The sequence below is a fragment of the Octodon degus genome, unplaced genomic scaffold, assembly GCF_000260255.1.
Source record: "Octodon degus isolate 3935 unplaced genomic scaffold, OctDeg1.0 scaffold00075, whole genome shotgun sequence".
Taxonomy (NCBI): Eukaryota; Metazoa; Chordata; class Mammalia; order Rodentia; family Octodontidae; genus Octodon; species Octodon degus.
In genome coordinates this window covers 1,615,966-1,639,423 of record NW_004524651.1, presented here as the reverse complement: position 1 = coordinate 1,639,423, position 23,458 = coordinate 1,615,966, and the positions used below count along the sequence as shown (strand labels likewise).

General features: G+C 52.1%; 1 protein-coding gene across 1 annotated transcript in view; it reads left to right on the top strand.

The window, feature by feature from the left end:
• Positions 1 to 23,458, top strand: part of Cables1 (Cdk5 and Abl enzyme substrate 1) — a 91,706-nt gene that overhangs the window by 998 nt on the left and 67,250 nt on the right. The window contains exon 2 of the mRNA XM_023720395.1: positions 4 to 326. Within this exon, the coding sequence (XP_023576163.1) occupies positions 4 to 326 (323 nt within the window). The remainder of the gene's footprint in view (positions 1 to 3; positions 327 to 23,458) is intronic.

The following is a 23,458-nucleotide window of genomic DNA, read 5'->3' as shown; positions in this document are numbered from 1 at the left end:
GCCCCGCAGCCCTGGCTGCTGCCCCGCGCGTCGGGGGAGCTGTCGCTGCCGCCCCGGCCCGCGCCCCCCACCGCCTGCGTCCAGCTGCAGCCGCCCGAGGGGCCGGGGCAGGAGGAGCTGGAGGAGGACGACGCCTTCGCTGGCGTGCAGGTGCCGGCGGCCGCCTTTCTGGGCTCCGGGACCCCCGGCAGCTCTAGCGGCAGTCGGGGCCGCCTCAACTCGTTCACTCAGGGGATCCTGCCCATCGCCTTCTCCAGGCAGACCTCCCTGGAGCAGCCGGGCCCGGGCGGCGGTGCTGGCGCCTTGGAGCAGCTGCAGAGGTCCCGGTGAGTGTCCTGCGCGCGCTGCCACCTTCCTCCCCGCGCCCCTGCCTAGGACCCCAGCCGGCTGGTGTTTGGAGGACGTGCTGGTCCCCCCACCCCCGCGCGCCAGATGTTCTTGCGGTCCGGGACCGGATCCCGAACCACACAAGGACACGCGAAAGAGGAAGGGTCGTGAGAGAGAGTGTAATCACATGTGTTTGTACAGGACCCTAGACTGGGAGCGCTGCACCTGTGCTCTGCCCGGAGCTGGTAATTGCAGGAGCACTTTAACCAACCCTCCCAGAGCAAGGAGCGATCACAAACTTCCCGAAACCCGGTCCAGACCCATAGACGTGCTCCTCGGCGGCAGGGAGTTGTGGGTGGGGATGGAGCCGGTGCTGGGAGCAGACCCACTTGAGTCCCTGGAGAAGTTCGGGGTTGTGCAGCTCGGGGAAGCGCGCTTTCCTCTTAACTATGAAGGGAAATTATTGTTGTGTCTCCTTGAACCAGGCCCCGGGAGCGGAGGACGGGAAGGGAAATCTTGACCAATTCCCCCAGTTCGGAGGTGAATTTGCTGGCGTTGGATAAAAGCGTGTACTTGCCTGCTCAAGTTGTGCGCAGGTGTTCGGTGTCCTGGCACAGGCTGAAGTGGTGGACATCTGCTTAATCAGGAAGTAGCCGGGCGCGTGGCCAGATGTTTAGGGGGCATTTGGTGTTAGGTGTCTGTGGGTAGTGGGACTGAGGTTGGGGGCCAGCCAGAGTGGGGAGCAGGCAGGAAATGCAGGCAAACATTCATAAGAAGTTCATAAGGAGATCCCTGGGGAGGTCAGTGACAGCGTGGACTCCACCTCTGTGCGTTACCTTGGGTGGGCTGCAACCTCAGTTTCCCTTTTTGGGATAGGCCTTTCCCACTCTGGGGGAAAGAGAGGGACAGGAAGAGTGTTCTTTGTTGTCCCCTCACATAGTGCTCCCATGAGGCCAGGCTTGCTGTGGTCCAAGAAACAAGGTGGCCTGTGAAAAACCCAAGTCCTCCGTTAGTCAGATGGCCAGACCCGGCTCATGCAGAGCTTTGCTCTTCCAGACGAGTGGATGAGGTCAGGACTGTGCTGGTAAGGAGCACCCATAGGCTCACCTGGGCCAGGGTGTGGAGCAGGGCAGAGGCCTGGTGATTGCACGGATGAGTTATGGGCCCCGGCAGCGCAGGTGGCAGTCCTGCTGTGGCATTTCTTGCCTGAGCATGCTTCTCCCCATTAGCGGGGCTGGGCGTGCACACTCAGCAGTTTGGGGCGGCTCCTGAAGCGCTTGACATCACAGCCTGGCTTGGAATGACTGGAGCGTGAGCCCAGCAGACGGGCATGACAGGAACTGTAACAAACATGTGTGTTATTCTAAGTCAGGCCTGGCCTGGTAGACAGCAGCTGGAGACAGGATTACCTCGCAGACTTGCTCCAAGAAATTCATTTCAGGGGCTGTGGAGGATCTTGTGTGTTAGTGCTTATGAGCCAAAGAACATCCAAAATTTAACTTTAATCCTGCTGCTCAGAGCCTGGAGGGAGGTTTCCTCGATTCCCTCCCTTCCTACTGTAAACATACCCTTCCCTGACAGTCACACTCCCTTGTACTACTCCTGAGCAATTTTTAATGACAGTTGTCAACAGTAACAGCGTCAGTTTGGAGGTATGAACAGGGGGAAATAAAACTGATTTTAGAAAGGTCTTTGAAGACAGGTCAGCCAGCCCAGCAGTGGTGGCCAAGTTGAGACACCCTGGAATGCTTTGGCGTCCTTTGTTGTGCTGCTTCTCAGACCTTTGTCTGAGGTGTGCTGCAGGGAACATCAGCTGCTGGGTGGTGGAGAGTGTGGAGTCCACACACTGGGCCCAGGCAAGCCCGCTATCCTGTCTCATTAGTCTTTTTCCAGGTACCCACTGCCTGCGTGGTGCACACTGCTTCCCAGAGTCCTCTAGCTTTTGTGCATCAAATTGGCCTCTTCTTGGGTTGATTTCTGGCTATTTACGGGATTCTGTACAATTTTGCTGTTCCAGAAGGTTGCCCAGACCCTCAGCCTCTCAGGAAGCTCTTAGAAATACACAGTCTCTCTTGCTCACACTTCCCTGCTTGTGGCCAAACCTGTGTTTTAATGAAATCTTCAGGTGATTTCTATACAGATTAAGGTGGGGAAGTCATGTTGCAGTGAATCTGAAATCTGCTTCCTTAATTTTATTTTTTTAAGAATTTAGGACAGGTTCTACAGGGTGTGCATGGTTTCACTCTGTCGGTTGGACTCGTGGTGATTCTCCTGTTTTTAGCCTCCCAAGTTCTGGGATTACAGGCAGGCATTACCACACTCAGTCTCAATGGCTATCTCAGTGTGCCTGAGGGTCTGGGCTGGCACAGCAGGCCAGGGATTGAACCCCAGCCACTGTGCTCTGCCAAAGCAGGTGCTTTAGTCTGCTGAGCTGTCTGGCCAGCCCTTCTTTATTTTATTTTATTATTTGTTTATGACTTTGAAATTTCCTGCATTGAGTTTGTTTGGAGAACGTGAAGATTGGAATTTCATGACCTAAAATTTTGAAACCATTCCATTTTTGGTTACGTCCATCCCAACTCCTGTGAGACGAATCACAAGGAATTGCTAAACTGTGAAACAGTGCAGAGCGCGCGGATGTGCTCAGCCCCGCGTGTCCAGGCAGTGATGACGCAGCTCTGGACCCTGGCCTGGCTGGGTGAAGGCTCTTACAGGTGAGGAGATCATGGGCTCAGAGAGGTTGAGTCATTGCCTCAAAGCAGCAAGCTACTCCAGGGGACATGTGTTAGTGGAGCCAGTTGGGCCAGGATAGGACTGGGGGTCATTGTCATTGACATCTAAGGCTGGTGTCTTGGATCTCCTAGGCCCATAGATAAGTTTTGAGCTGGTAACTCTAAATGTGTGCCTGAAATTCAGGAGGCTCCTTACCCTTCCTGTCATTCCCTCCTCATTGTTTGGGACCCCCAGGTTGTCTTCAGTTGGGGTACCCAGGGCACCTAGAACTGATCCTGCAGATCCTCCATGCAGCCCCAGGAAAACTGGCATTGGTGTATGTAGGTCAGAGGTGGGAAGCCATAGGGGTTGTTCAGCTTCCTGCCCACTGGGGCTGAGAACCCTATTAGGAGCTCCTTAGCAGTGACTTGGAGCTCACCTTTAAAGCTGTATCTTAAACTGCTTTTACTTCATTTGCTTCATCCTGCAGCAGAGGTCCAGCCCAGAAGTGGTGGAGTGGGTAGGCTCAGGCGAGCGTTCACCTGCTGGGAGGGCTCCCAGAGTGAGGAAGCTCTGTAGGTTATGGCATTTGGCTTTTCGAGCATCTGAGTTTGCATCAGCCTTGTGGAAGGAGGATATGTGGTGCAGAGAGCCGCAAGTGCCAGGTTCAGACACTAGGGCCACCACAGCGGCTGTCAGCCTGTTTGTTCAGGGGAGGTTTGGCCTGTGCCTGTGGTCCATTCAGTGTCCCCTGCACTTTCTTCCTGGAGGCTGACTTGAGTGTGAGCCCTACTCATTGTTTCTGGGCTTCCCGGGATAACTTAGAAATTCCCCTCACCCCCATCTTTTTTGAGACAGAGCCTTGCTGTATTGCTCAGGCTGGCCCCAAACTCAGGGTGATCCTGCCTCAGCCTCCCGAGTGTTGGGATTAGGCGTGCACCACCACACACAGTCCACCTGGGCATCCCTGGGGTGGCACAGTCTCCTTTTCTCCCAGCACCCTGCAAGCACACAGGCTGCACCTTGCAGAGGGAGGGAGGACTTGCTCAGGCTGTGGAAACAAGCTTGCAGTTGCTATGTAATTGCTTGTGGTCCCTCGGCCATGCCCAGTAGCCCCACTTGGGGCTTCCACCCACCCCTTGATGCTGACCCTTGGGGTCGAAACCAGGCTCCAACTGTAGATTATTACCTTGGTGTCTTTACACTGAGGTGTGAAGCAGCCAGAAAGGGAGATGCAGAGTAGGGAGGTGGCTGTCCTCCCTTCATGTGGTCAGCACAGGCTTGGCGACTTTGGCCTCGTCTGTTTACTGTTCATCTTGAGCCGTTTTTCCAGCAGTGTGCATTGTTGGAAGCCAAAGCTTTGGTCCTACACCAGGCCAGGCTCTGCAGTCGCTTTTCCCAGACACAGGTGGTCTGCGCCCTGCGGCGGGCTGAGGGCCTGCAGCTCATGGCCCTTGCCAGTGACAGAGACATCCGTGGTCCTAGGGTCATGAGCCCCAGGACTTGGTGAGCTCAGGAGGCACCATAATTAGGGAGCTTGCTGAGTGCTGTGAGGACCCAGCAAGGGCCGGAGCCCCTGGGTGACCTGGCTCTGTGGGGAGACTGGGGAGCCACCCCACAGTGGTGCCCACCTGCCCAGCAGCTGCCCCCGAAGCGCCTGGAACCTGGAGTTGCCCTCTTTGGAGAGCTGTGAGTGGGCAGAGCCAGGGCAGGTGGCAGTGGAGACCGGGTGACTGATGTGTGGGGACAAGGGCTTGATACCTCAGGGCTGGCCCACGTCCTTGTGGAGTTTAAGGTTGAATCAAGAGAGCCGGCACCTTCCCAGCCTGTGTCTGAGCCCCACCTGCTGTCGGGGCCACATTTAGCTTGGGGCTGTGTGGACAATTTAACTGCGGAATCAGATGCAAAGTGCCATTTTTTGTCTTGAGGCACTGGTTGGCAGAACTTGAATGAATGAATGAGGGGACTCCCCTTCTACTCCTCAGTGGGGTAGGGTCCCTGCTGGACTGAACTTGGGAGCCCAGGGAGGTGGCAGTCAACACCCCACTGCTAGGGAGGAGATGACCTGCAGTAACCTCCATGGCTGAAGCACCTGGAGTTCAGAAAGCACTTCTGCAAACATTGACTTCAGCCCCAAAGCACACTAAGGAGCAGGAGGAGTCTGGGGTCACGCAGTAGGCAGGGGTTTTATCTGCCAGGTAAAGGGGTTCTGGAGGAGGTGCTGGACTAACGTGTTAGGCCTTACGTTACTTATTCTGCACCCTATGAACTGGAGTATCAATTGTGAGGCAGCGCTGTGCCAGTCCTGGGAGACCTGGGCATAAAAACACAGTCCTGATTCCACTGGTGCGGCGGGAGTAGGCCGGCGATGTAGCACAGTGACTAGTGTTTGCTGAGAGGGGAGTTTGGTGTCTTGAACCCCTTCAGGAGGTACACTTCCCAGCCTCCTTTTCCCCGGCACCTAGAACACTTTTTATTGACAAGCATGTAGTTGGCGTTCTCAGCACTTCATGGGGACCGAGCGTTCATATTTCTAACAATCCAAGACAGTCTCGTGTGTCACCCCTCACCCCGTTTGCAAGCCCAGATGTGTTCAGTTGCAGGCCTTGTTCCCTCAGCCCGAGCAGGGTGCGGAGTCTGAAGCCACAGGGGTGGGCCCGAGGTTTGAGCTTACACCAACTTCCTGAGTGCCAAGCCTTCTCCTGCTTGGGGGCCACAGTAGCCCTCAGTGACCGCACAGGGCACTGTCTGCGCACTCCTTACAGGACCCCCACAGAGCCACCAGAGGCTGGGCTGGGAGAATAGAGCTCCTGACCATGGTGGCGAGGCCCTGCCTGGCTGTGTGGCCATGTGTTCACGTCCTCTCGGCCGGTTGGTGCACAGGCTGGCACTAGTGGCTGTACCCCGGGCCCTGACTGAGTCCTTACCCTGAGATGGGAATAAAGGCTCTGTGTGTCTTTTCAGGATCACCCTTGTCCCCAGTGCAGGGGCAGCAAACTGGCTCTTTGCATGGACAACAGGATGGGCACTTTCTTGGAAATTCCCACCCATTCATGAGTGTGTTGTCCTTGGCCATCTTTATGCCTAAGGGACAGAACTTGCAGTTGCGACAGAGACCGCCTGTTCCCTGCTCGGCCCAGGAAGAGCATATAGCCTTGCCTGGCACTCAGGGCGCTGCCACACAGTGCCAGAATGGGCTGGGCCTTCAGAGGGCCCCCATTGACCTTTGCCAGCAGCCCTTCCCTGGGTGACCAGAGGGAGCTGTATGCCCCACTGTCTGCATGTTCTCCAGCCACTTCCCTGAGGCTCAGTGGTGACCCAGGCCCCATCTTGCACACATATCACTGAGCACCACCCCCTGCTGCAGGAGAAGTCAGGTGCTGAGAGGAGGAGCAGAGCCCTTCTTGTCTTAGCACACCCTTGCCCTCCGGCTCCCACTTGTCCTGGTCACTGTTCTGCCACCTGCACCTTCCCATGCAATTCATTTTCCCAGTCTTTGGTGTCCCCCCACCTTCCTCAGCCCCTCAGCGTCCTCCTCATCTGCCTGTAGGAACAGCCCGCTTGTGTGAGTTGCACACTCAGCCAGGCTGCTGCTCCCCTGCCCAGGGAAGGAGGTGATGTGCTGTGCTCTGTCCCTTTGGTCTGCTCTGAGTCCCAGAAGTGGGATTTGTACCCATGTCGGAGCTGATGAGGCTGAGGCTGGCGAGATAGCTCAGTGGACTAAGCATCTGCTTAGGCAAGTACAGGGACTGGGGCTCAATCCCTGGTACCACATGCTGCACTGGCCCTGCCCCTAAGTGCACTGAGCTGGCCACCGAGTCTAGGCATGGTGGCTAATGCCTGTAATCCCAGTGCTGGGGAGGCTGAAAACAGGAGGATCACTACAAGTGGGAGCTACGTAGTGAGACCCTGTAAAATAGATAAATTAAAAAAAAATCTACACAGCTAAGCATAATGGCACATGCCCATGCTTCCAGCAGTTGGGAAGCTGAGGCAGGAAGACCGCCAAGAGCCCAAGGCCATCCTGGGCTACTTAGCAAAACCCTGTTAAAAAAAAGAAAAAGAAAAAGAATCTGTTACTTAACATAATGATGTGAATTTTCCACATGACCATTACCATTCATTGTCCTACCTCAAACCCCCAGGTAGCTGTACTCTTCCAGTTTCCACTTGTGTACAATGTAAAGCCAAACGTTTCAGATAGAGGAGCTGAAGCAGATGCTTAGCATTATGTACAGGAATCATAAAATCATTAACTATTACTTCATTTACAAACTGCAATGGTGTATTTTTATTTTTGTTAGGCTTTTAAAAGACTCCAAGAACATAAAATTAGGTAGTTTCTGGGCTCCCTCTTCTTTGTTTGTATTAGTAGTTTGGATAATTGCACACGAGTTTCTATTTAACAAGGTTACCCTCCATGTGGCTTGGGTTTATTGCCGCACACTGAGTCACAGAGACAGAAGCTCGTAGGCAGGATGTGCAGACAGGGAAGCTCTAGGACCTAGAACATCGGGAACCTGTTTTGGCCCCGTGTTAAAGGACACTATGTACTTAAATTCATGTTAAATAAATAAAAGGTGTTCAACAAGTGACTAGCGCAGTGTTTGAGAATGCCAAAGTTTCTGAGTGCCTAGCATTGATTTTATTTTAAAGCCCTTTCCTCATTGGCCCAATTATTTATGAAGCAAAATGTCTACTTTGATAAGAAGGAGGATGGGAGACAAAATACAAGTTTTAGCTGCTGGACAGAGATTGGCAGTTGGGGGCAGGGGGCTGAGCTGCCCCGAGAGCTGGTTCTGGGGAGCTGTTTGCCTTGGGGTGGGGAGGAGATTGCACACAGAGGTAATTGGGCCTTGGTTACCCCTCTAGGACCACCAGCGGGTAATACTCTCAGTTCTGCCTCCTTGTCCAGTGCTTTATAGCTTACAAAATGCTTTCCTTTACATGTTTCCATTGACATTTTTCAAAAAGTCAGTGGGAACTGGGTGTGGTGGTTCATGTCTGTAATCCCAGCTCTCTTAAGAGGCTGAGGCAGAAGCATCTATGCAAGGGCATCCCCAAGCCTGGATACTGAATTTGAGGCCAGCCTGAGCTACATGGGGAAGACTGTGTCTCACAAAACCAAACTAAACCACCAGGACCACCCCCACCAAAACCCCAAAAAGCAGCGGCATTGTATCAATTAGAAAGTGGCTGCTGAGGCAGAGCTCGAGTTTTGAAATCTGCAGTTTCCAACTTGAGGCCAAGGGTTTAAAAACAAGCAAAAACTGCACCATAGCTGAGTCACTTAAGAAAAACAAAGGCTCCTACTAAGTACTTCAAAGATGTATTCTCCCCCTGCCCCGATCTGTGTGTATTTGTCAACTTTAAAGGAGCAAGAAGCTGAGTGACCCCTTGATTTTGGACTGTAGGACAGCGGTCAGTCCAGGTCAGTGTGTTAAGACACAAAGAAACACTGTGCTGTCCACTGGGCTGTCCCCTCCCGTGGGGCAGGATGCTGATCTTGTGACTACCCCAGGGCAGGCTGGCGGGACCTGGGCTGGGCCGTGGGGGACAGTTTTCCAAGAACAGCAGCTCTGTGCCAGGAAGTGTGGGGTCCTCTGCTCCCTGAGGAGTGGGGCTTCGGCTCCTGTCTCTGACCTGGCTGTGCGTCCTCTCCCTCAGCACAATGAAGGACAGATGTGGGCAGCTCTGTCATGGAGGGCCCAGTGGGTAGGTCCTGTCCTCCGGGCCCAGTGTCTTCGTTTTGGAGCTGCTTGCCTGTTGCAGGTGTTAAAGCAAGAACGCAACACAAAGCACCTCGCACAGGCTCAGACCAAACTGTGAAATTGGGGCTGCTACATTAACTGTACCCAGCTGGCTGTGCCTGCACCGCCGTCGAGAAGCACTCCAGAAGTCGGACACGGCCACTAGGATCGTGGGCAGCTGACACGACCATGCTCCGGGTGATTAGGCGGCTGCATTTAGTCTCCTGCTTAGCAGGAAAGTCAGAGTTCAGGAGGAAGCCAGGCCCCTCCGTCAGGCGTGGATCTCGCCCTGTGTGCCGCGGTCCTGACAGCGTCCACCATGGGATGGAGCCGATGCGATGGATTCCCACAGTTGTCTCTGGGCTTTTCGAGCAATTGGTGCTGAGGTAAAGAGCGACAGCCTGCCTCGCCCCCTCCTGTGGCCAGGAGTTCCCCATTGCTTGCACTGGCATCCAAGGAGGGAATGTTACTTCCAAAGGCAACTCAGGGAGGCGAACCTTTGTGCCCTCCCTTTGTGGAAGCCAGGGCCCTCATTCTGTGGTCTGTGCAGGGGGGATGAGGCTGCAGAGGGGGGACCCACAGGGCACTGTGGTGGTGACAGAGTTGAAAGCCGCACAGATGGCTCAACCTTGCCTTGTGCCCCGTTTTCCCTCCCCATGCATGGGGTTCAACAGGGTAAAGAGGTCCAGGGCTCCCTGCCGCAGCCCGCCCATTTGGCATCAGGTCAGCCTCGGTGTCAGTGCCAAGTCTGCGCAGGCGTCTGTGTCGGGTGGAGCTCCGCCTTCCTGAGATGCGTGGAGCCTGATGTCTGCTCCAGCAGGGAAGGAGGGCTCCTAGAGGGCAGAAGCCAAGAGCAGGTGGCAGCCCTGGCAGTGGCCTTTGGGGGTTGGGTGTCCTGTCACAGTTTCGTGTCATCATTTTTTCTAGCATAGGTCAATGGAAGGGAGCCGGGGGCTTTCAAACTGGGACTGGTGACACAGAGCTGGGGTTTTGGAAGCCTAGGCAGGCGATGTAGGGGAAATTGTAAGAACACTTTCGTTTTAACTTAGCATTATAGTTGTCCTTTTAAGAAAAGTGGACTTTTGCACCTCCAACATGTTCTGCTGTAAGGAATATATACTCTTTTATATGTACAGAATTTAGGAAAGAGCCTCAGGACACTTGGGGACACCCTGGGAATTTCTCCCTAATGCAGGGAAATGGATGAGAAGCAGGAGGTGGAATCCCAGGTTAAGGAGGGACCTTGCAGGTCGGGACTGTGACCCTTCATGAGGTGACACACACTTGTTTACTGTGGCCACTCAGGAACCAACGGGTTCAGGGCAGGCCCTCCATGCAGTTGCATTATTGCCTATAGCCCTGGAGTCTGAGGTGACCTGTTTTGAAGCACCTAGTTTTGCTCTTGTGTGTACTGACTAGTGTCCCCTTCCCAGCATATGTCCATATGTCCACTTGGAAACTCAGGATATGACATAAGGTCTCGGTGGATGCCATTTGTTAGGTCAAGGTTGTAGTGGATTAGGGTGTTCTTAAGTTCAATGCCTGGTATACTCCTGCTCAGCCACGCAAGTACACAAAACAGAGAACAGATGACAGGGATGGGGACTGGAGTGACAGGCTCACACCCAGAGCATGCCCAGGAGCCTGGCACCACTAGCCCTGGAAGAAGCAAGGAAGGAAGACCCTCAGGAGGCAAAGACCTCCAAAAGGTCACATCACCTCCTGAAGGTGCCAGGCGGGGGCTCAAGCCTTTGGATGACATCCCAGATCTCACCAGAGCAGGCCTTAGGCTGGCCTTGGGGGCTAAATCCCTAACCTTTCAGCCAGACACTTCAGGCTCTTCCAGTGTTTCTTCATGGTTGTGGAGCATCTCAGGATATGCTCTAGCCCAACAGCTCTGGGAACTTGCTAGGAAGGCAATTCGGGCTGCAAACCTGGTGCTGTGTGCCCAGGGCAGCCCAGTCTGTTGGAACAGCCCTGGGTCGGGTTGAGGTACAAGTCTCTAGTTCAGTTTGGTAATAGCCCCTTCTTAGACAAAGGCCCAAGGGCTGGAGCTGTACTGTACCTTTTGAAAGATGTGAACAGTGCCTGGAGCTTTGCTGAAGGTTTTTTTGTTTGTTTGTTTTTTGTTTTTCTGGCTCAGGATGCCTGAAGGGCAGGCCTGGAAAAGCATGTGGATCTGGGGATCGAACCACAGTGTCCCGAGCCTTAGTGCTTTTGCTTAAGCAGGCACTGAAACAACTGAGCTAATGGGCAGGCGCCTGCCTGGAGCTTTTCTGATGAGCTGTTTTCATTTGACTTCAAAGCCCTTATTCTAGCACAAGGTGGGCTGGGCTCCCAGGAGCCTCCGCAGCCCTTTCTCCGTCCCTGGCCACGCCGTCTGTGGATGCCTAGACTCAGTTCCCGTGCGTTCTGTGCACTGTAGCCTTCCCATCATCCTCCAGCCTTCCCGACGTCCTCCGTCTGGTGTTCCTGCGTCTCTGTCCTCCTGAAGTGTTTTCTATTTTTATCTATTTTAAGGTCTTCACACTTTTTCAAGCATTCAAATAGATTTGTTGAAAGCTTTCTGCCTCCTGCCAAGGCCTGGGTGTGTGGGTGTGTGGGTATGGGGGTCCCCGGGGAGGAGGCCCTGTCACCAGGCATCTCAGCTTCTGCCATGGGAGACTGGCAGGAAAAAGGCAAGCACACACCTCCAAGGAAGACACGCTGGAGGGAGCTGGGAGAGTCGGGCTGGAGTGTGACCGGGAGGGTGTGTTAGATGGCATGGTCCAGAAAGGAAGCGGGAAGCTATGTGAGGCGCCGGGTGCTGTGGGCTTGGCAGGTGGGTAGGAGGAGGAAGGCTGGCAGCCACGGGAGCTGTGGCCAGAGGGGGGTGACACCGACCAACCACCAAGAGCTCTTGCTCTCTTAGAAGTGGCTCAGTGCTCCGCTGCCACCAGGGAGCAGTGTGTGTGGCTTCCCTGTTAATGTCCTGCTGATGGCTGTGTAGAGCAGAAGCACAGAGAGATGCAGGTGCAGGGAGACATTGGGAGCCTTATGTCCCCTCCCCCAGAGCCTCCTGAGATGCGGGTTGGGAGGAGATGGCTAGGGCCAGCCACCCTGGGGCTCAAGGCCAAGTGAGACTCAGGAATAAGCCCAAGATGGATGGAAGACTGTAGGAGAGGTGCCCTGGACCTGCTGGATGCTGATGCGGGCCATGGCGGTGGGCAGCCATGGGTCCCCAGGGAGGCTGCAGCCGAGTTCTGCAGACGGTGCTTGAGGAGGGCTGGGAGGAGACCAGAGAGCCCCTGCAGGGTCCAGCAACAGATGCTGGCAACTCAGACCGTGGTGGTGGTGATAGGAGAAGGAGGCGGACCGGCAGAGACCTGGGCCTGGTGGGCCGTGTCTGCAGATGGCGTGGGCATGGCAGGCAGGGCAGGCACTGGGGTGGGCCCTGGGTTTCCCTGTATGACTGACTGACAGCACTGCCATCCAGAGACAAGAGCTGGGTGGAGTATGATCCATTGTTCTGAGATTTTAAAAATGCTACCTAGAAGGAAACTGTACAACCTAAGATAGCGCTATTTTTTCCCTTTTATCTGTTTACTCCCCTAATATCTCATATATTTTTCTCCAGATAGCCTGAGAGGATGTATCTGTAGGCCTATAAATAATTTTTTGAAGGAAGAACTGCTCTCCATCTGCAACATGGAGAGCTGTGTTCAGGCTTAAGGATCACCCCAAGTCTCCCATTCATTTCTGGCCTATGCACCTTAAAACTCTTAATATTACTTAAAGTACATGTGGAACATAGCAGTTTCTGAAAGCAGAAGCCCCAAATCAGATTTCATTCATTTGAGGATAATTTTTTTGGACCGGGCAGATAGCTCAGTGGTCTAAGCACCTGCCTGGCAAGCAAAAGGGTTCGATCCCTGGTACCACGCGCCATAATGGCCACCAAAACTGGGCGTGGTGGCGCACACTTGTAATCCCAGTGCTGGGGAGGCTGAGGCAAGAAGGTCACTATGAGTCTGAGCTATGTAGGGAGACCTTTTACCAAATAAATAAGACTTTTTAAAAATGATAAAGGTAACTTTTATTTAAAAATATTCTTGCATAAGGTTATTAGATGTTTCCAACCACTTCCCAGTTCAATCCTGCGAGTATTTGTAAGTGATTGTCAGCTGCTGACGTCTGTGCCAGCTCAAATGTGGGGGGCGATCTGTTCTGTGAGCAAGAGAGCTACCCTCAGGTACCCGTGCAGCTTGAGCACTGTGGTGAGTGACCCACACCTGGGCACAGGGGTTCGTTCTTGCCCTAGGTTCAGAGTACAGCTAGCTGGATGTGGTTTCGGTACCACCAGTGCTGGTTGCATCCTTCCTTGTTTCCTTGGTAGCTTTTTGTAATGAGACCACTTACTGCACACACCACTCTCTGAGTTGAGGGAGCCGCACAGAAATCAGCTCACATCCCAAATCTACCTTTTCCTGGGTCTGTGGCTTTAGATGAGGGCCTTCATCTCCTTGAGTCTCAGTTATCATCACTGGGGACAATAATGTTTAGTAGTCACACACCTCGAGGCAGGACTGCAAGCAGCACGCCCCAGGATCTCTGTAACGCCCCCCTCACAGCACCAGGATTGAGAATCTCACTAAGTGTCTGATGTGATTATTAAATCCGGGCGTGTCTTCTGGTTCTTTATAGCTTTTGCCACATAAATGAGGAGATTGAACTTGAGAGTTTGCTTTTCCCCTCTAGCGCTGGACTCTGAAGCTCGGACCCTTGCCCCTCTCTCTGCCCTGCTGCCTGTTGGTGTGTGTAATATTTTCCCTAACGTTTTGGGACTTCCCAGGCGACGCTGGCTCAGCCTTAGCATCCGGGGGCGGCGGCTCTTGATGCTTGCGCCCTTGAGGCTGTTACTGCCTGAGAACGTACCCTGGTGTTCTGACCCAACCTGCGATTGCCTGAGCCCTGTCAGGGAAAAGGTGTTGTGTGTTCACAGCGATGAAAACAGGTTTTAAAATCTGAATCTGTTCATTACAAACACAAGTAAAACAATTGCGGCCAGGCAGGTTGGAGGCAGTGGGAATGATGTATTGCCTTCCAGTCATCAAACGAGCAGGACTGAGCAGGATTTCACGGAGCTGGAAAGAATTTAGCCTGCAGAGCTTAGGAAAGAGGTGTGACATTTGTTCTGCGGAACTTCAGTTCTTTTAGAGCCAAAAAAGTTAAAGCCAAGGTAGAAGTATAAGGGAATGAATATGAAACACGCAGGCTGGTGAAATCTGGTGAAGAAGAAATATTTACATGGGAGTTCATCATTGATTTTTATATTGTTGCAAATTGGTACCAGATGCCTGCTTTTCAGACAGACTCCCAGGCTCATCGGAGAGGGTGAGTTGGACAACAAATCGCTCTGCTGCTTGGAAAGCTGACTGGTATTTTAGTAGTTTGGTTCATACCACCCTCAATGCGTCCGTCCGATCTCGTCAAAGAGGGAAAGAACACACGCTGCAAGTCTAGCAAACAGGACTTTTCTAAATATCAATTAACGGAAGATGCCCAAGGGAGGAAGTCTCTGGTTTCCTTTTATAACCCTGGCACAAGTAATTGAGGTGACATTTTGTTAGCTTTGGCGTCTCCCGCTTGTACTGGGAGTTAGTTCAGCTGTGTACAGCCACAACCAGAGCTCGACACCCCCTTTCCACTCCAAGCTCAGGGCAGGGGAGAAACAGAGCGTCTCTGTCTGGCTGTGGGGCCTCTTGTGGGCTCCACGCGGCAGGGTCCCAAAATCACAGTGTGGCAGACCACACTTTCCCCTAAGGGTAAAATCATTTTGCTGTGAGGTGTAGGTTTGGTTTTAACAGTGTTTCCTGCCCTAGTGGCTGCTTTTTCGGCTGGCATTCAGATGCCTCATAAAGTAAGTTTGGAATGGGCTGACACCTCTGCCTTTCCTGGAGTGCTTTCCAGAGTGCCGCCTGGTGAGCTGATGGTCCCCGGAAGCCAGCAGAGGGACGTCTGGATGAGCGGGAAGGCCCACACTTTGCTGACTCAGGACCTGGGGCACTGTCAGATTTGGTGAGAAGAGCGTGGGCCTGGAGCCTGGAGGCTGGTGTGAGCGGAGCGAGGCGCTGGGGGAGACATGGGCCCTCCAGAAGGTCCTGCGGCCCCCAGGCAGGCCCTGGCACTGCCCACTGGGAAGGTCTGCCATGTCTGCGTGACTTGACCGCTCCGTTTTAAGTCCCTGAGCATGGTTCTGTCAGACGCTGTTCCAGAGTTTGTCTGCCCGTCCACCCGCAGAAGTCTATCTTGATTGCAGGTTTCACCCAGCGTGAATGAAGGGACATTTGTGTGCCTTGGACAGAAAGGATCAGAACTCTTGTTCCCGTGCTCTGCACCGATACTGGCCAAGGCTTCTGGGCAGTGGGTAGGGCACCCACAGGCAACAGGGCGCCAGGAGGGGTTAAGTGCCTTTGACCTTTCCTCTCTACAGCCTGTCCTCCAACCTGGGCCACCTCCACATTAAGGGTGGTGAATTTGTATACTGACAGTTTTAGTTACGTAATCAGTTTTCCTTATTTATAGTAGCTTGCTTTATACGGTTGGCATAGACATGGAATTAGGGAAAGTGGAGCCATTGTTCCTAAGATAAACTCTTTTTTGGTACTGGGCATTGAACACAGGACCTTGTGCTTGCCAGGCAGGGGCTTATGCCGCTGAGCTATCCCCAGCTCCTGGAATGCTCACACTATACAGTGAGCATTTGAATTTTAAACATTTACCACAGAAGACACTGCCATTAACCACCCACAGAATGCACTATCTCCTGATTTTTGCCACTTTCTCTGCAGTTCTGGAAGTCCTGTCGCCTGAGTGTCTTCCCAGGGTGTGATTTAAAAAAATACAGTGAATACTGCTACTGAGAGCATGCTAAGGAAACCATTTCAGAAAGTGGCAAGAACAAGGGAGTATTGTGAGCGGAGATGAATGCCGGTGTGTGTTTTACTGTAAGGATTTTAAAAATAATATCATTCACCCTGGGGTTGGTTTTTTTTGCCATTTAATATTTGGTACAGTATCTGGCATGGCATGCAGGACTGGGGATTGAACCCCGGTCCCTGCATTTGCCGAGCAGGCACTTAGTCTGCTGAGCTATCTCGCTGGCCCCCACCCTAGTTTTTTATCACAGCGCATAGGAGGTGAGGTTCCGGTAAGCCTCCAGGTGCAGCATTTTCATCATTCAGTCAGAACACACCTTTGCTCTTCTGTGTTTGGTTTATAGAGCCCCTATTTCATACACGCTCTGGCATCACGGTTGGACTCACAGCACTGAAACTGAAACGTACACCTGAATAAAATTCCTCTTACAGGATTTCTTTTTCCTTTTTGCTACCCACAAAGAAAATATTTTTTGGTAGTCGGCGTTGGCAGTAGACAGTGATCACCTTCCCCGTGGGGAGCTGGTACGTGTACACTACACACCTCCTTCCCTCCCACCTCTGTCACTCCAGCTCTTGATCCTGTCCCGATGAAGGGAGGGTGCTTCTGCTTCCTGTTACCTGTCTTGTTTTCCCCTTTGTCTCTCCTTTGGGTTTCTCATATAGGAGAAACTATGTGCTATTTAAGCTCATCTCTCGTGGATTCTGTTCTGTTATGCATTTCTCTTCTGTCCCTGTAGCCTATCTGGGCTCTGGAACTCTGAGGCAATGCTTTGGCACTATCTTAAACAGTGAAATTGCCAAATGGAAAGAAGATATGGTTCAAAGTGCCACAAAAAGGGCACGCACTTACAATAGGAGCTGGAGCAAGGAGGCGTGGCATGGCCCCCTTGTGTGTTGGTGACTCGGACTCTGTAGCACCTTGCACGTGCATAGGACAGTGTCCTGGACATTGATTTAGGGGTTATAGGTAAACTTCAGCATGTGGACAGGTTTGCACATACAGAATCTGTGAACAGTGAGGACCCCGGGGTATGGCATTTTTTTCAGGTATTTATTAAGCTTCCTGGAGAGCCAGGTGTAGTGGTGCACGACTGTGATCCCAGCACTTGGGAGGCTGAGGCAGGAGGTTCAAGTCCTGTCTGGGCTACATAGTGAGACCCTGCCTCACAAGAAGCTTGCTGGGGGCTTCCCTATCGCACTGGGGAGGAGCGGTCCTGGAGCCCAGCCTTCCTTTCACAAAAGCTTGCCTCACTTAGTCTGGTTGTTTCTCGTGGTACCCCTGAGGTGGGAAGGATGGCGCTGACCTCGTTATGGGCAGGAACAGCAGGAGTCTGTTCAGTTGCTCAGGGTCAGGCACCGCGAATGAGGAGATGGCTTCCCTGCGCTGCCTACTCTTTCCCTGCTGTGAGATGAGTCTTTGTAGATGGTAGGATTTCAGCAATGGGGTTGGAGTGCAAGAACGCTTTGAGGTCGTCTGGAGGCAGCGCGACTGAGATGAGAAGCCGCGCAGCACCGTGGTGAAGTGTGTCAGGGCTGGGGCCAGGCTTCTAGGTTTGAATCTTGCCTTTGTTGCTCCCTACTTGTTAAGAGTTTGTGTCTAGGTGTCCCCACAAAGCCTCGAGCAGTCATGGGGACGGGCTTCTCCAGTCTGTGACTGACTGACCGTCCAGTGCTGGATTGGAGGTGGGAGTGCTCACCCGCCCTGGGGTGGGCAGCCTGCATCCGAGGGGCCCGCTCTCCCTCCTTCCTCCGCTTTTGCTCTTGCTGCTTTTGTGTCTTCTGCTGTTGCCATGAAGTGATGCCCCTCACCACACCACCGTGCCTCGGAGCCAGCTGATTATGGACTGAACCCTCCACGAAGTGAGCTAAATAAACCCATCCTTCCCTAATTTTGGGTGTCAGCTATCTTGTCCCAACAGTGAGAGAAAAGTAGCTAACGCACTGTGCATGGGCCTGTGGGTGATTAGAATAAAGTAAGACCTTTCTGGCTCCTGGTTCTTTTAAGTAAAATGAATGAACCTAGTGATGAACGCAGCGTGCGGCGTGGGCCTGAGCCCTGAGTGAGTTAATCCGGACTGAGCACAGAGGTCTCGCCAGCACCCCATGGACCATGTGTGGATTAGCCATGGCCGTCGCTCAGAGAGTCCTTGGGCAGTGTGTGTGCAGTTCCCTGATGGCTGGAATAATGAGGGACTCAGGGTAGGTGGAAGTCATCACTTAGCCCGCGGCCAAGAAAGGACTTTGTCATTTTCCATTTGGGTTACATAATTTGGGCCTGGAGAGTCTGTTTTAGAGCTTTACCCAATTTGACTGTCAGCAGATTAAACCTGTGTCATTTTTGATGAGTGGACATCAAATCTGATGAGCAAATGTTAGCGGCACCTGCTGGGCTCAGTAGGCCCTGCCGCGAGCTATGGGTATTTAAGTAAGGGAAGACCAGGATGGGAAGCAGCACAGGCAGTGTCGTTAGTCACAGGAGGAGGACATTTCTGTGCAGCCCCAAGCCCACACTTCTATAGCTGCTTAAATATATCTGAACCTGCCAGTTTCCACCCTCCCTCTGCTACCCAGCCTCTGCTCAGTTGAGAGCAGTCATGGGATCCATGGGATAAGGAGGACAGAGCCACCTTGTGTGTGGGTCCCCGGGCTGATTTCTGCTGTGGACACAAACAGACCTCAGGCAGCAGGCCCCTCACTTGGTGTCCTGCACTTGGTGTCACCAACAGGAGATAATTACAGAGGACGTGCTTCTTTGCTGCCTCTGCATACCGTGGCACATCAATGGCTTGGGAAGCAGCAGGCTTCTTCTTTCTTCTGGTCTCCCATTGTTTAGTTGGGGACAAGTAAATGTTTCTCTTTACTTTCGTAGAGATGGACTCTCAGACCCTGCCAGTCTGAGGGACAGGATGGAGGCTTCCTGCTACTTCCCTCCATGAAACTGCAAACCTAAGTTTACATTTGCCCTGTTTTCTGCTAGAAAACTTCACCCTTAAACTAATTAATAGAATGCACTCTATTAGTATATTATTTGCGCTCTCCTTAAATAACAATGCACTTGCCGAAGTGTTCTTTTTAGAAAATCCTATTTCCTTGAGCGGAAAGGACCCCTTTCCTATAAGTAGGTATTCTGTGACACGTTTTTAAGGAGACTTTGTGCCCTCGGTAGGTTTTCCACTGTAGATGCCTTTTATCAGGGAGCAAGTGATTTTTCCCTCTGTGTCTGTTCTTGGTGACACCCAGGGCAATGGTACAAGATCCACTGATAGACGAGTGCAGTCAGGTGATTCCCAGCGTGAGCTCAAGGAAGACATCTGTTTGTGTTTAAAAAAATAAATAATTAACACACACCCCTAAACGAAAGGTGGCTGCCTTTGTCAGCAAGATTACAGCTCTTCTGCTGTGGCACAGGATCTTCCCGTTTGTCCCAAGAGAATTTTTTTTTTTTTTTGTCATTTTGTCTAAAGATAAAAATTTAAGTAGAGAAAATGATAAAGCTTGATTTTTTTTTTTCTTCCTTAAAAAATACACTAACAAGTTACACAGTTGCGGTATCTTTTAGTGGCTCTTGAGCTCTCATTTTTTGGCAGAATCAGGAGGTGGCTTATCTAGGGCCGCTTTGAAAGATCCTGAGCAAGATAAAAATTAACGCAAGCCAGAAGTCTTAAAAGAGAGGCTGTTTTTCAAAACAGCTGTTTTGGTGGGTGATGGGTTTTGAAGGCTTAGAAATGGGAAGGCACAGGCAGGTCCTGTGCCCTGGGGCAGAGCTGAGCCTGTGGGCTCCCCAGGCTCCATTGACGCCTTGGAGGGGCTGAAAATGTTGCTCCTGTTTGAAGTGAGGACGGCAGGTCAGACCCTGTAAGGGCCTTGGGTCATTCCTCTCAAACTTGTGACGAGGGCTATGTGTGCTGTGTGGTCTTTATTCTCTGCTAAGACTCTTTTGCTGGAGAAGGCTCCTGACACTGCGGCGGGCCATCGTGGCAATGTCTACAGCCCCAGCTCCTCAGGAGGCTGAGGCAGGGGGCTCCCGTAAGCACAGGCCTGTGGAGTCAGCCCAGACAACGCAGCAAGACTCGATCTCAGAGACAGTAAAGACTGAGCTGTGGACTGTGGGGTTTTTTTTAATCACTTGAAACTTCTGCGAATGGGCCGAAGAATTGGGTGAGTGGTAGATCCCTTCCCTAGCCTGTGGAGGCCTTCAGTTTGATCCCTGGCACCAGAACACGTCAACGAAGGGGTAAAGAACAACTTTTCTGTTGTGTCTCACCTGTTTTCCCCAAAACCACTTCAGTGATGCTCCAGGTGGGGTGCTGTGTCCCAGGGGGGTGTAACTAAATCATAATCATGTTAAAATGAATGGCAGTCAAAAAATAATAAGCCGAAAAAATACTTGTAATCCCATCAACACTCGGTTTGGGAGAACCTGCTGCCTCGGTGGGCGCTGCCGTCCCCCACTGTCCATGTGTCCCACGTTTCTCCTGCTGCTGCTCTGTGCCAGGCCCTGAACGGGGCACGCGAGCTGTGCTGGCACTGACTACTGAGTGCTGACACATTTATGTGCCGGTGTGTGCCTGTGCCTGTCTCTCTGCAGCTTGCTTTAACCCTGCCTTTTAATTTACTTATTACTTACAGCCGTAAAGGACCAATTCTGGCAGGGCAGTGCTTGGGACTGAGACCAGGGCCTGGTGAATGCTGGCTTCACGCTCTGCTCCTGAGGTACACTTTGGTTTTGAACACATTCTTATTTTTTAAAAAAAGTTTATGTATTTGGTACAGGGTCTCACTACACAGGTCAGACTCATAGTGATCCTCCTATTTTCAGCCTCCCCAGGGCTGGGATTATAGGCGTGCACCACCAGAGTGATGGTCCACCCTCACTGCCACCATGAATAATTGAAACTTGGAAAATATGGAAAAATGTGTAAGTTTTACCGACCATCATTCAGCGATGTTGACGTGTGCTGTCCTGTAGTGTTGGGTACATTCGTGTTGTACTGCAGTCAAGACCCACAGCTGTTTTCTGTCACAAAGCTGAAGCTCCACACCCCCTAACAACTTACCTCACTTCACTTAGTGGCTTTCGAGGGTGTCCTTGCCCTAGCTTGCGTCAAAATGTGCTCGCCGTCATGGGTGTGCATGCAGCGGCAGCGGCCCTACCCTTGTCTGGCCCCTTTCCACCTTCTGGATGCAAACCCCCTGATGACCATGAGTTGCAAAGGGAACAGAAGGCTGCTTCGAGTACCGTGATTCCTTCCTGGTGCCCCAGCGCTCATGTTTCCAGGAAAATGAGATTTCTTCTGTTGGAAAGCAGCAGTGGTGGAGTGTGTGTGTGTGTGCGTGCACGCGCTCGCGTGTGTCAGCAGTTGTGGTACTTCGTCACAGCCTTGTAGCTTTTAGTATTTTCTCTTCCTTGCTTTCTTACCTGTTATGCTCTGATTTTGCCCTGTGATGAAACTCAGGCCTTCGAACTAAGCTGCATCCTGAGTCCTCCTTTTTATTTTGAGATAGGACCTCTCTTTATTTTGAGATAGTTATGTTACCCAGACTGCTTTCAAACTTGCAGTCCTCCTGCTTCAGCCCTTCCATCACTTTTTAAGGACTTTTTTTTCTTTGATATACAAAACAGATTTATGTACCTGCTCCCAGGTACACTGAGCTGACACCCCTGAGGTGGGGTGTTGTGGCACACACCTATAATCCCAGTGCTGGGGAGACTGAAAACAGGAGGATCACTGCGAGTCCGAGCTGCGTAGTGAGACCCTGTACCAAACACATTTATAGATAAATAAATAAGTCATATAGGGAGAAAAAATTGGAGAGATTGAGTTTATCCATAAGTGTACCACCCAGAGATAGTTAATATTTTAGGTTAGGACTGTGACCTCATGGATGGATTAGGTTCTACCAGAGGTGTGTGTGTGTATGTGAGAGGCTGGGCTGCAGGGACTTCTGGGTACATTTCCTTTTGTCAGAAGCCTGCACACTGTGAAGATGCTCATTATTGAGTTGGTTCTGCATGTGGTTGAGTAGCTGTACCGAGCTGCCTTCCTAGGAGAGTGCTGAGTTCTCGCCCCTTGCCAGAGGTCCGGGTGTCCTGTGTACCCATGCTGTGCATGATTTCTCTGTCATAGAGGAGTTGGAGGGAGCCCCCCATTTCCTAGTAAAGCAAACCAGGAGTCCCAGCGTGTTCTGAATGACTGCGCCAGTGTGGGGCAGCGGGGGTGGCACTGCTGGAAATAGAAACCACATCCCTCGCTCACTGCCTTGTGCCGCATTACCTGGATGCCACGGTCCTGAGATGGCATCAGCGGAAGGCATTCCCCTCATCTCCTGGGTCTGTGTATTAATACCTTTATATTTGCTTAACCCTGATTTCAACTCTGCATCTTTGGCTTTTTTTTTTTTTTTTTTTTTTAGAATGAAATCTTTCTAGGCTTCTTCTGGAGAATTCCTGAAGCTTTGTTCTTACTTGCCTGGAAACTAGCACGGCTACATCACACACCCCCGGATGTGCTGAAGGCCCTGGCCCCGAAGGCTGTCCTCGCTTCCCCGTGGAGAATCGGCAGGCTCCGGATGGTCCAGTGTGGACCAGTTTTTTCAAAAGCTGTTTGGAAATTCTGGGCCTGTTTTATTTACCAGATGTGGCTCCTTTTTTTATTAACTGCTCTAGCAGGGTTATTTAAAGTGTACTTCAAAGGGGCTAACAAGGTGCCTTCCATGTGGGGAGGGCATAGGTTAGATGGTATGGATTATAACTTGTGTGGTGCTAACTTGGTGCTAATTAGTTTCGAGGTTCTTGGGGTACTGAGTATTTTGGGTCATTGAGTCTTTCGGAAGGCAATTGTTGTGCACCTGGAATGAATTTGAGTCCCAGACCTAGGGAACCTGGCAAAGGAGGATGGGGTCTGGTGGAGTGGGGGAGCTGCAGCCTGTGTGTGATGCTGTGGGAAGAACATGGGCAGCCCTTTCTGAGGCACTTGCTGGAGCCCATGGGTACCCCCTTGGGGGTCTGGGGGGAGTTCTACCGCATTGGCGGGAAGGGGGCAACATTGGGTCATGGCCCCAGATTGGCATGGAAGGAGTATTTTGGGGCCAATATGGATTCCCACCCACCATCCATTCCCAGGCTTACGAGTAACCGCCAGCCAGGTATGGTAGTACACACCTGTAATGCCCTCACTCTGGGACACTAAGGCAGGAGGACTACAAGTTCAAGCCCAGGCTAGGGCACTTAAAAATCTTGGTGAGACCTTGCCTCAAAAAGGGGTGTTAGTGCTGGGAATATACCTTGGTGTAGTCCCTGTTGGAAGCCGTGCAAAGGCCCTGGGTTCAGTCCCCAGTTCCATGAACAAACAGACCCAATGGGCAGGTTCCTGTACACACTGGAAGCTGGGCTGATGCCTTCCAGGGAAGCACTAGCATCTATGAGCAGGACTGGGCAATGGGCTCTGGCTGCTGAGACCCATGGCAGGACAACACCACAGCCCTGGGCAGCTGATGGGACTGATGGCGAGTTTGTCCCCCAGAGCTTAGGAAACAGGAGTGGAATTTGTACATCTGTGTCCACCGTGGCAGGACTCACCTTGACCAAGAAATGGAAAGAATCCAGGTGTCCACCAAGGAATGAACAAAATGAGGTGTATGTTTGCTTTGTGCTCTCATTTGGCCTTGGGGAGGAAGGGGTGCTGCTATAGGTGTATTATCCTAAGACACTTGGACAAGGAGCAAAGCTGGGCCCAGGTCAGGGCTGGA